The sequence below is a fragment of the Phaethon aethereus genome, assembly GCF_964289735.1.
Source record: "Phaethon aethereus genome assembly, chromosome: 1".
Lineage (NCBI taxonomy): Eukaryota > Metazoa > Chordata > Aves > Phaethontiformes > Phaethontidae > Phaethon > Phaethon aethereus.
The window spans coordinates 32898792-32911978 of record NC_138575.1 but is presented as its reverse complement, the minus strand read 5'-3'; the positions used below and the strand labels follow the sequence as shown (position 1 = coordinate 32911978).

The following is a 13187-nucleotide window of genomic DNA, read 5'->3' as shown; positions in this document are numbered from 1 at the left end:
GAGGGTGGTGGAAGCTATGCTTTCGGAGTTGAACACAAAACTGGTAGTGAAATAGCAAGGGTGGGCAGTATAGTGGATCAGACACTTGAGAACCTATAGGGTCAAACCAAAACTGAACCTAAGCAAGAAAAACAAGAAACTTAAGTAATCCACTTTTGCCTTACTCTACCCCTTACAGTGAACTGACAAAGACTTAATTCTGGAAGAGATGGGACATGGAAGAAGATGCCCTTTTCCTTTTCTTACCAATCTCACTTGCTCCTCAGCAAAATATTTTCCCATGATCACTGAAATCCTTGTTTTCAAGTTTCTGATTCTGATAGTACAATAACATACAAAGGGACAACAGGTCCTGTTTTCCTGCACTAGACAAGACTGTCCTTTGACTATCTTGTGCAGAACACAGCCCCCCCACCCCCGATTATCAAAGGTTTTCATATCTGCTGCAGTTCCTAGGCCAGATGCACAGTTCCAACGCAATGACACCAGAAGCAGTGGATAAATGGCAGTCCTCTCCTCCCTGAGACTGAACTCCTCCGGGCATCAGAGTCCAGTGATTTCTCCCCATCCTCCCATGACTGCGGTGAACAGCTTGTGCATATACTCACAGAGAACACGATGGATGATGAATCTCTGAGCCAGGGATTACCAAGGACTTTCACGAAGGAAATCTAAGGGCTAATGTTTCTCCCTTAAATTCAATGTGATTACTAATGGAGACTAAAACCCACGATTCAATGTGAAATGTGATATAAACAAGTGAAGAACATGTTCAAAAAAGATAAACAGTGCCTTTCAGTGCACTACTTTGTATAACTCTAAGTGTGTGTATTTAATATTTAATAGCTCATCATGAACTATAAACCACTGAACCAATAAATTAGTCTTTTGTGCAGTATTTGCAATGCCTTTCTGAAGTCCAATTATGAAAGTGCTTCCCCTTCCCAATTAATCTGGGTTGTTACTTTCTTAAAAGTTGAGATATTTTATGCATGGTTTCCCTTTTGTAAAACCATGCTGAATATCTAAGCAGTAAAACACAACAGATTATGCAGCGGTATAAATAATGCAGCTCTTGAGTGTTAATTGAAGCACGAGGCAAGGCAGAGTCACAGCCTGAACTTTCAATTGCTACTTACCAAAGTAATTCTAATTGACCTCAACAGGACTGTACATGTGAGTTCAAATTACTCCTGTGAGTAAGCAGTAGGAAGTTAGGTCCTTATGACTCCAGCATCTCTGAAGCAGCTTTGTTTTCAGATATGCTGGACTTTTTCTTTTAATCATTATTGTTGAATAAAATTAATTAAAATATTTCAAAGCAATGTAAAATCTTCCTTTAAAAATATCTTTTTACTCTGATTAATATAATCTGGAACAAAATTTATGTAATTGCAATTTTTTTTTTCATAGGTGCTTAAGACACACTACATTTTTTCTTTATGCTTCCCTTTTCCCTTATGGTATTTAAGCCTCACCCTTTGACTGAGATAGGGACGAATGGTTCTTTCTTCAACACTCCCCCTTCCTTGTCTGACTCTATTATGGAAAAACAAAACCAGAAGAATTAAGCTTCTCCCAGTTGCGCTTTCCAATAGAAAATTAAAGTATTGCAAACAGATTACTGGGCCACAGGAGGCACATTGTGGGATATATGATGACAGCAGGGCTTTGAAATTCAAATGTAGCGCTCTCTCTTGAAATTCTGCCATGGGTGTAGCGCGCTCAGCACTGCCCTGAAGCTGAAACAGCTGCTTTAGTTTCCTTTTACAGTGATTTACTAATCATTCAGCTGGAAGAAGAGGGGCTCAATTCTATAATTTAGTAACAAGCGAACAAAAAGGCACACTGTACTTGGTAGTTTCCAGACCAGCTTTTGATAACTCAGATTAATACAAAATCACAAGAATCTGAAGAACTGTACTTTCTGTGACCATGATGATTCTCTTTCTCAGATGCCCTGACAGACTCAGTGTACTGGAGCATCCAATCAACTTGCACTTAAATATTTAAGGTGGATAAAACTTCAGCTTTTTTCATAAGTTTAACATAAGGCTTAACTACTCAGCTATTTATTTCCTGTGTTTTTTTATTTTTTTTTCCCTACTGAGGTTCACTGGGTAATTTAATTAAAGTCTCTTAATTTTTACTGACTTCCCTTCAATAAGACTCTGTGTACTGATTCCTCAAGGCCAGACAGCCAATATTCCCAGTATTTGGGAAATCTGGTGGCATCCTGCAGCTGCTTCTGAAAAATCTCTCTTTCTTAATATTGTACTGCTACCCTGCAACAATGCAGAAGACATTATCGGTTTTCTGGAAAATGTACTTTGTCATTCGAACAGCACATCCCATAGCTTTGACAAGGAAGCAGTGCAAGGCAAAGGTGACTCTCACAGCCAGGTGAAAAAGATTTGACTAGTTAAAAGGCGTGAAAAGAAGAGTTCAACTATCAGGACAGCAGGACAAAAATCTCATCAAAAACAGTTAATGGCAACCATATAGAAAATAGTAAGGTAGATGCGACCACTGAAACCCAGAAAGGAAGGAGCAAGACAGGTACCAAACTTTGATTATAAGGCATGCATTATGATATATTTACATACATTATATACAACACAAAATTACATTGCTATTTTCCTGTTTTCCTATAATACCATTGGTTCCTGAGGTGGTTAATGTCAGCTTACATAACTAACTTACTGACATAACTTATGGAAACTTCTCATTTTAAATCTCAGGCTAGAGATCTCAACTTACATTTAATTAGGATTCCTGAAACAGGTTCTTTGCTAAACAGTTCTATCTGTTTCAATATATACCTTTACTTTTCCCCCTCTCATTGCATATTTTTCCCTCCGGTTCAGCTTAATCTCTCTTGTATCTCAAATACTTTGAATACATCTAATGAGGGTTCTCGTTTACTTGTTGCTATTTTCTAGATTCTCACTGTAAAGAATCCTCCCGTTTCCCAAACTCCGTGACATTCACTTCATCAACAGACTTAAAGATGTCCTGAAACTCCTGAAAGTTACACTGTCAGACTTTCAATAGGTCAGCACAGACCAGTATTTTAGAGCACATTATTTCTCACAAGTCAACAGGGTAGATACTGTCTGTGCTTGTAAGATCATTTTGTGAAGAGGAAGGATAAAGGTAAAAGAACCATTTTAGGGTACAGGCTATGCCGAGTGCAAACCCAACTGACAATGCCCTGCAGTGTCCTCCAGCAAGTTCTTCCCAAGTAAAGTTGTGCTATATATAGCAGCTATGCGGCGTTGCCAGTCATAACGCTGCGACAATTAAGTGACTCAGTCATCAATTCAGGGTTGCTTTTCTTACCCATGCACACAGAAACAGATGTTTCACTGCCTTAGGGGTTCCTTTTCTTTGACACCTACTTGGCACAAGCTGTTTTCCAGGCACTTGCTGACACATTCAGTCAGTTTTGCTGCTGCTGCTTTTTGGTGCTGAAGCCTGGAAAGATACTGAAGCCTCAAAGATACTCTAAGCTTCAAATCCAGCAAAAGTGCTCTGTACATCCACAGAAGTGAGGACTTGACTTTTTGTATCACCTTTATAATTCCAAGACAAAATTAGTGTTGCAGCGGGCAGCAAAGGAGAGATCTAGCAAACATGACTGCCACGGAAACACAATGGTAAAAACGACAGCCCAGCAAGATCCCTGTGAAAGGGGCATGGCACAGCTTTGTTACTGTAGCCCCAGCTCCACAAGGATACTACCAGCAGAACACCAGACAGAATAAGCAGGTCACAAATTTCAGCGCTCTCAAGCACATTAGAGGCACATTTTATTGTTCCACTTTTATGAACCACAGTATTTTTATCACCTCATTTACAATTTAGTATTACCTGTCAGGCAAAAACTACTCAAATGTACACTCTTCATTTATATTTGAAAAAATATCCTGATATTCCTCATATTCTCTTACTCATTCTCCTCTAAGGTAATTAAGACTCTTACTTGCTATGGGAACGCCATTTGCTAACCAGCTTATGTCAGGCTTTGGGTTGCCGTTAGCTCTGCAGATCAATGTCCCATCTTCTCCAGGAGACAAGACCAAGTTTCTGGGTGCTGTTATCCAGTATGGGGCAGCTGGGGTTAGGAAGAGAAACACAGCAATTGTTTTCCAAAATTATGTACAGAAAATCATAAGGCACAGACATGGTAACCAGAAGATAATCCAAACAAGTTATGTATAGATAGAGACTTACACTTACACTGTCAATTTTTTTATATATATGTGTGTGTGTGTGATAATGATTAACGGCTAGATTATACTTCGGCTAAACTAAGCTATTGGTTACCTGCTGCATCAAAATTCTGAGATAAGCAACAAGAAGTTCTTTGTTTGTTCAGGGTTGCCTGCTTTGAATCTAATTTGCCTTTCATTAAGAAAGCAAAATTAATCTGAGTATGGCACCTGCAGAGACTAGAGTGGTCTTTTGACTAATTTCAGAGATATCCATGTTCACAGTAGTTAGAGTGTTAGAAATGAATAGAGGTCTGATTACATAAAGAGTTCATGTCAAGGGTGAAATTTAGAAGTGGCAAAATCCTCGGTCTTGCTGAATTCAATGGGTGATTGCAGTGGGGCCAGATGTTTACCTGAGACAGTTGAAAACAGACAGAGATCAAAATGGATAGAACACTGTCCTTACCAAAAGATACTCATCTATGCATCCATCTCTTTTACAATAAATAACCACAAATAGCATATGTTATCACATCTTGCAAGTAAATTTCAGATTTTAGATTGATGGACAGATGCAAACAGAAAATTAAACTTCTGCTCTTAAAAAGGAGGTTGAATGTGATCATAAAATGATGCTGGTCTAAACAAAATAAATGGCTATTTAGCATGCAAAGTAAGCACTACAGTTGATTATTTCAATGACTAATTAGCTGTCATTCCAGTTTTTTTGTTTCATGGTATTCAAAACACACAATTCCTACTAGGACAACAATATTGTAAGTCTTTTTAGAACTAGTAAGACATCATCTCGGGTGAAAAACATGAAGAAGATAGAAAAACAGAAATATCAATTAAGAGAGAAAAAGAAGAACATAAGACCATGAAACAATAGTAAAATAGGGAAAAGAAAGAATCTGGGCTATATGAATGGAGAGCAGAAAAGACGAAGAAAATAACAAGGGGATGAAGAAGATAGATGGGGTGGAAGATTAAAAAACAAGGGAGAGGAGCAGTCTATCGACAGATCATCAAAGGATCTAAAATACATGTAGCACAGGCACAAGCTAAGAAATTATTTTACTATTGTTACAGAACAATCTCAATTTAGCCTGATGCTTTACAAGTAACAGATTAAAAAAAAGAAAGAGATTAGAGAGAGTAAAGTCCTTCCAGCGGTAGAATTCAATCAGTTTAATGATAATTTCCTCAGGGTTTTTTTTTTTTGCCATTATCATTCATCCTTTCATATTTTATCCTAGAAACCTTACTTCAATCTTGCATTCTGGACACTGACAATATTACATTAAAGATTATTTTAGTATTACCTTTCACAGTTACTGAAATGACATGATGAGCAGAACCTAATATATTTCTTGCTATGCATTTGTAGTTCCCAGAGTCAGCTTCAGAAACATCTATAATCTTGAGAGTTTTCTTAAAGTTTTCAAAAAATGTTCTGTTGGCTGGCAGTTCCCCACCCTCTTTAATCCAACGGATTACCGGTGTGGGTCTGGAGAAGCAAAAGCACAGATCAAATTTAGGGACTGGAGAAAAGGAAGATGAGAGTTCAATACATTAATTTTTTTAACACATATTTTACAAATAATTATTTTAAGAGCCTTTACCCAGATATTGGGGCACATCCAGCAAACGTACAAAATACGCCAGTATTTGTGTCTAGGAAATGACAAGCCTCACTAACACTGTCAATGGCCATCTGTTCATAGGATTAATAATTATAAAATACATTTGCCTGCTGATTAATCTAAAAACCCTGATGGTTAATAAATGAATAAAAGTGTATTTCAAATATTATTGCATTTATACTATTAAATTGATGCTCATGGTGCTTTAAGAGGTCGCCTCTAGATAATGACAAGTTTATAATTGTCCTTTATGAACGTCATAAATTTTACAGCAGAGCATTAAGGAGACAGAACTATTTCCTATGAGAAATCAAGAAAAAAATGTCAGTGCTGAGACAAGTATAGCTACTTGTCACTGAACTATGTCTACATCTTGGCTATGCCCGACATTGTCCACTGAAGTTGAAAGTTGCCTAAACACACGGAGATATACTTTTAAAATTACAAGAAATTACAAGGTGTTGCTTAATGAGTAGAATGCCCTTTCTCAAATTGCAATGATTGAAGGCAAATATTCCCTTAGCAGCCTAATATCACGTATTTTATAATAGAGACACCTAGCCAAGTTGACTTTTAATTATGCTATCAGTAATTAGGAATAGCTGTTTTAAAATCTGAATCTGGCCCTTTGTGGACAACTATGTAAACTTCCCTCATTGAATTATCTTTTTAAAAATTACATGATATCTAAAGACACAAAGCCATATAATGTATAATATTCTATTCCCCCCCCCCCTTTTTATCCAGCCATTTTACTGGAGTTTGGATCACTGAATACTTTTATTGTAGGGTTGTCAAAAAGCATGTAACTATATTGCAGATGAAGATTACCTGAGCTGATGCTACTCCCACTTCTGGTGTGATTTTGCTAGTGGTGCTGATGCAGACACCTGAGCAGGGCACAGCTAGACAGAAACACTGCACTGATGCTTGTATCAAGCTGTGTCAAGCTGTGCATGTGTATGCCCTGTAGAGCTTATGCAAGTGAGCACATATGCATGCTGCTACGCTGCATAATTTGCAATTATTGGCTTTCCTCAGGGCTAACTCAGAGCACTTTGCACTATATGCTTTTGTGCACTGTAAACTTGTTTACAGTTCCTGAAATAGGTACTAAAGATTTTCCACTTCTGCACTAACCAATCTATTCTCAGATTTCTTCCTGAGAATGAAACTGATTTAAGAGCAAACTATTTCATGAAGTTAAATTGCTCTTTAGTAATTTCCTACTTGCACAGTAACCAGCAGAAGCAAACCTGCATTACACTGAAGAAACAAGTACCAATTAAACTCAATTACGATGAGAAACTGGAGGCAGGTATGCTCTAACAACTCCCACCTAGCTGATCTACTAAGTAATTACTAGCATATGTAAGCAGCTTTTTCAGATTAGACCAGCAGATTCTTATCTATTTTTATATCATTTGAGAGCCTAATGACTGTAAATTTAGGAAAACACCAGAGGTTTGATTCCTGAGTGCAATTCTGCAGACGTGTGTCTGAGTTTACCCCATGGCATTTTTTGCTTGTGTCCTTAAAAAACCCAATGATACAACCTGGAATCCTGTGCGTAGGGTTTGGGGATATGAGAAGGCACAGGCCATAGTTATGTTCATGGTCAGTTTTAAAATCTGCTGATGCCCAAGTAAATCGTAGACTTCTTTAAAAGAGCTCTTTCCATTTTACATTTCTGTTCCTTTGAAACACCTAAACTTATACAGTGGTGACATGTTAAGCACCTCTGAAATGTTTCCCTCTGTTTCTGTATTTTTGTTTAGAAAAACACTGTCTAAAAAGTAACTCACAATCCTGCTGCAATGCACTCCAACAAAAGCACATTTCCTCTGAGTTCCACTTTGGTACTTGTGCTACCTGTTGGTGTTAGAAGAGTTGGCTGCTTCTCTGTAACTGGCTTCGCTGTAAGAAGAAAAAAAAAATTAATTTCTAAATTTTATTTTAACACTGATCAAATGCATACATCTATGCTCACATTTTGGACAGAGATTTTCCTCCACATTGCCATTTAATTAAAAATCATTGCGTTTGTTACACAACGACACAACACAACAAATTAGGTTTTTGACAGACATAACATAGCTCAACCTGTTAAATGCTGTAATCTCAAACACATACATGAAAAATGTTCTCATTAAAGATGGGAGCAACTGATACCTAGTTTTTACATTGGCAACTATGCAGCCTGATGGATGGATGCTGAGCCTTAATCCTAAGCAGCCCCGATTCACTTCAGCAGAACGATTACGGGGAATGAGAGGTCACTGATGTGAGTCATAGTGCAAGACTGAAAGTTACCAAGAATTTCTGGTCTTCTATCAAAACCCAAATAAAGCAAAGTTATTGTATTCAGAAAGATAAACCAAGGGGATAAAAGGTACACTCCACTTTCCAATATGCTTTGTTCAATATTTTCTAGACAATGTGAGGCATCTTTTCAGAAGTTAAGCCTTATGTTCTCCTCTTACTATAAATTTAACTTTAATTCAAGCTGTTCCCCAGTCTGGTAATAAAGAACCATTGATTAACCTGCAAGAAATAACCACAATAAAAAGAGAGCTATAAATATAAGACCCATTTCTGACATACTCTTTTGAAATATTACGGTATTTCATGTGCCTTCATGGAAGTCAGAATAAGAGTGCTTTCTTTAATAATAGAGTGCTTTCTGTAAATACTCTGATGTTCTTTTATAGCAATTTTAAAATACAGGATTAAATTGCTCTGAAGTGCAGTAGCAGTCTGAATCATTGTCCTGGTTTTGGCTGGGACAGAGTTAATTTTCTTCCTAATAGCTGGTATAGTGCAGTGTTTTGGATTAGTATGAGAATAATGTTGATGTTTCAGTTGTTGCTAAGTAGTTGTGGTGCTCACGCTAAGCCAAGGGCTTTTCAGCTTCCCATGCGCTGCCAGCGGGGAGGTGCATGAGACGCTGGGAGGGGGCACAGCCAGGACAGCTGACCCAGGCTGGCCAAAGGGATGTTCTATACCGTATAATGTCATGCCCCATATATAAAACTGGACTTGGCTGGGGGGTGGAATCACTGCTCGGGGACCGGCTATCGGTGAGCAATTGTTGCATAGTGCATCACTTGTTTTTGTATATTCCTTTGTCATTATTATTATTATTATTATTATTATCATCTTCTTCCTTTGCTTTTTTATTAAACTGTTTTTATCTCAACTCATGAGTGTTTTTTCTGTTCTCTCCCCCATCCCACCTGGCGGGAGAGGAGGCTGAGCAAGCGGCTGCGTAGTGCTTAGTTGCTGGCTAGGGCTGAACTATGATGAGAATCATTACAGTAAATCATTGTAATTTTAAAAATGTGAGCAGAAACATAATAAACTCGTGTTTATTAGGGCACAGGATTTACTGATAGATTAACATAAATAGAACACATAATTTTATGTGCTATGAATTCCTTAAAAACTTAAAAGTTGGGAGAAAAGGGAGGCCTAGAGTCAAGACCGCAGCTGATAGTCACAGGTAATAACTAATCTACCCAGTTTCAGCGCTGCTGAGGACTGCTGACTCATTTTGCAAGACTGTGAAAATTCAGAAGAATTACTCCTGGTATTTCTGAGTTGTGAGCCAACCAAATGGTGTCCTCCTCATTAATTGTGCTAATATGTCATTCTGTGTTCAGGTACGTATTTCTTGTTTGTTCCTGAATGACATCTTATTTTTATGCAGAGAATTAAAATATTCTGTGTCCCTGTTTTATTTTAGATTCCCATAAGTTAGGTTTAATATGTACAAAGCCTCATTTGACACGGAAAAAGACGAAAATAGAATAATTATAATGTATTTTCTACCTATCTCACACAACATCGAGTGGAGAGTCTAGAACCTCAAGTGTTACAGTACCAGTGTTGCTCCAAAGTCAGCCTTGCTAAACACACATACACTTGTTCAGAAAGATTTAATTCACCATATACAAAAGACCATTCAACACAGATTAATGTAAAGATCAGCTTAAACACCAGACAAACAAAACTCATCTTGCCCCTACGAAGTTACATATACGGATAGTATTAAAGCGTTTAGATTTTAATTAATTCCAGGTTTTCACTTATGAAATATGTTAAAAATGAATGGTACATTCAATAAGCTATTAAACGTGAAGTGCATCTGTTAAATGCTTAATTGTTGTTATTTATTATGCAGCATGTGATACTGAATAGTCCTAGTGATAATGAACATATCAAACGACTAGGTAAATTGGAGGGAAAATATAAAAAAGCAACATGGTCTAGAAACAATTAAATAGACAATTTTTAAAATCTGCCCCACTGTTAAAAGGACTAATTCATTATAAGAGTTTATATTTTTTATGAGTCATATGCTACAGTAACATTGAAACATTAAATATTTGAAGGGATCACACTGCGCAGTCCCTTTCTAAAGTATGTATTATCACCAGTACTAATAGATACCTTTATTAGAAACTGAAAAGGAGCAAAAGGTTAAATAGCCATGGAGGTGAAGTTAGTTGACTAAATGCTACTGTGAAACAGGGAGTATCAGTGGGGACCAGTGTAACTCACCACCATAAATACCAGTGTCACTCAAATTAGCAGCTATAGTGTCATTCAATGAATTCACTGAAATAAACAGAATATCATGAAGAATGCATAAAAGAGGGATAAATCAAAGTACTGGGAATCAAAAGGTGATGATATGGCCACGGCAAGTTAATTAAATGATTGATTAATTTGTTTCAATAGTTACCATAATCATAACAACCTGATATTCTTCGATATGAAAACCATCTGAAAACTGTTATTTTTTACACTGTATTTTTTCAGTATTTCAAATCTTACAAAACATTTTTTTCAAAAGACAAAGCCTTATAAAGGGAAAAAATGACAGCTTTGAGAGTTAATTATATGTCAGGAAAACTGGAGATTACATTTGAAGTTTATACAGTAATGTAATTTCTGATTCAGAATTAAAGTTACAAAATTCCCTGGCGTAACACTACTTAACGTTGGCAAATAACTTGAGAAGTCTGGATAAATACGATGCAAGTATTTAATGAGGTAATGCAATACCTACTTGAAAAGACTTTTACAGAAATGGGTTGTTTCTGCTGTATAGTTTGTGTATGATTAAATCTTGCATAGCAGATATAGTCCTCCCGGGTATCTTCTGGTTGTACGTTAGAAAAATAAAGGTCTCCATTTAGGCTTTGGGAAACTCTTTCACTTTGAGGCAACCTTTGGAAAGCTAAGGGAAAACAAGAACACATTTATCTCCGTTATAATACACACTCCGTTATTATGATCTGCAGACTCCACATTCACTCGATTACGCTGTTTGTGGGTTTGTAAATGTATAGACCTTTCTAAGATTCCTCTCAAGCTCCCTTGTCTTCCCATTCTTCCCCAGTGGGTTAATCTACAACTTACATTAAGATCTCCGGCTGCTTTTGGCTTCATGCTTTTGGGCTGCATGTCTGCTTGTTTCTTCGTTTCTACAGAAATGGAAATTCTTTGAATTTTAACTTAGAGGGAATCTCCACCATCTGTGGTCTTGGTAAGCAATGATCAACTATGTAGAAAAACTACAAAAAGTAAACTGATTCTGCATAACGAAACAAACTCACCATTATCCATCCAAAATATTATAGGTGGTGGTAAGCCAACAGGAGGTCTGCAGTGTAGTACTAGTGAATCACCTTCTCGAACCTGATTTGGTTCTAGTTTTTCTTTCGTCCACAAAGGGGATCCTATAGAAAGTAATTTTAACATACATACAAACTATGGATTGACAAAAAAATCCATAATTCAAGGAAGAAATGCACATAATATTCCAGAAAAACAGAAGAACTACATGTATCAGAATGTTAAGTCCTACCAGGTTTACTGAAGATTTAATTTTTGTTCTTTTTTTATGTTTTCTTGAAAGTAGGTTTTGTTTAAGACTTTTTCTACAGCAATGATTTGCTGAAAGTAGAATCAACTGATTGAAATTATTTTGGCTACTCGCTAAAGGTTCTATAGCAGTATCTTGGAAAGTTGTAACTACAATAATGCAAAAAAAAAAAAGTGATGCACTAAATTAGAAAAAAAGGTAGACCTTCCTGAAACAGTATTATACATACACAGCTTTATTAAAACATGTGAGAATAGCGCATTTTAATCTGAGAAGCTTGAAAAACAAATCTGAGATAAAAATCACATAAAAATCGGTAGAAACATACCATTAATAAAAATTTTTTTAGCTTATCTTCTTTTTAGTCCCAATCTGTACTGTATTAAAGCTATTATAAAAACTATCGAATACATGCATCAGAAAGAGAATAAAAATTGTCCTTATCAGTGATGTGCATTAAGGATTTAAAAATTTTATTCTAATTGTAGCGTCATACATACAACCCAATTTTAAATATGATAGGTCATCCAGATGCACCAAAAAAACTCAGGAAAGCATTTTGGTTATTCAATTTTCTCAGACATATTAGCAAGAACATGTGATACGTTATTAAATCTGAATATCACAAACTATACAATACCTTCTAACACGATCACTTTGATGATTAAATTGTTAAGACAGGAAAAAAAAAAGGCGAAACATTAATATGAAAATAAGCAAACTGAAGTGAACATTAAGAGCTTCACTTACTAGAAGGCCTTATAACAATATTGTTGGAAATGGCTGCTCCTCGTTCATTCCTTGCTGTACACTGGTATACTCCTTCATATGCTTCTGCCTTCCCACCATTCATAATATTTATGACAAGGGTCCCTGAATTTGGTTTCATTGTTACCTGTGCATCTTTATCTATATCAAAATGAGTTCCATTGCGTGTCCAGGAGAAGCTAAAATAATAAAAGCAAAAAGAAAAGTTTCTTCTTCAGTTGCCTTTTGTAGATTGTATGGAGAGAAAGAAGAAAAAAGTAATTTTCAATAATACAGTATTTTTTCTTTAGGCAGGTAAGTAAGACTTGTTCCCAAACTAAATTAACTAATAAAGCAGTAGAGCACTTTTTAATATAACAAATCTGGCAATAGTTTAAGATAAAATGCTTGGCTGAACTTGTTAACAGGAGCCATTTCAAAGTCAATATTTTAAAAAAAATTACATTAAATGATTCTGAAGTTAATCGTATATGGAAAAGAACTGATTTTCTTTCTACTAAAGATGATACACTAACATCTGCGAGAACTGATATTGCTAAAGCTGCATTAGCATTTCCATTATAAAACCTATTGTTGGAAGGGTTTATAAACCTGCCTTTAAAAACCTGCTCTGGGCTGAAATGTGTCATCTCAGGACCCAGCAGGAGACCATTGATTTTAATT

General features: G+C 36.3%; 1 protein-coding gene across 8 annotated transcripts in view; it reads right to left on the bottom strand.

Annotated features, from left to right (window-relative positions):
• Positions 1–12660, bottom strand: part of NRCAM (neuronal cell adhesion molecule) — a gene marked incomplete at its 3' end in the record, with an annotated part of 65034 nt that extends 52374 nt beyond the window's left edge. For 5 of the 8 annotated variants that reach the window (XM_082014000.1, XM_082013999.1, XM_082014001.1 and 2 more), the window contains exons 1-7: positions 12507–12660; positions 11488–11610; positions 10938–11108; positions 10427–10483; positions 7669–7780; positions 5543–5727; positions 3986–4117 (exon numbers count right to left, since the gene is read on the bottom strand). In XM_082014000.1, the coding sequence (XP_081870126.1) occupies positions 3986–4117; positions 5543–5727; positions 7669–7780; positions 10427–10483; positions 10938–11108; positions 11488–11610; positions 12507–12645 (919 nt within the window). In that variant the 5' untranslated portion in view covers positions 12646–12660. The remainder of the gene's footprint in view (positions 1–3985; positions 4118–5542; positions 5728–7668; positions 7781–10426; positions 10484–10937; positions 11109–11487; positions 11611–12506) is intronic. The other 3 variants (XM_082013998.1, XM_082014003.1, XM_082014002.1) reach the window with 2 other exon arrangements.
• Between the last annotated feature and the right edge of the window lie 527 nt (positions 12661–13187).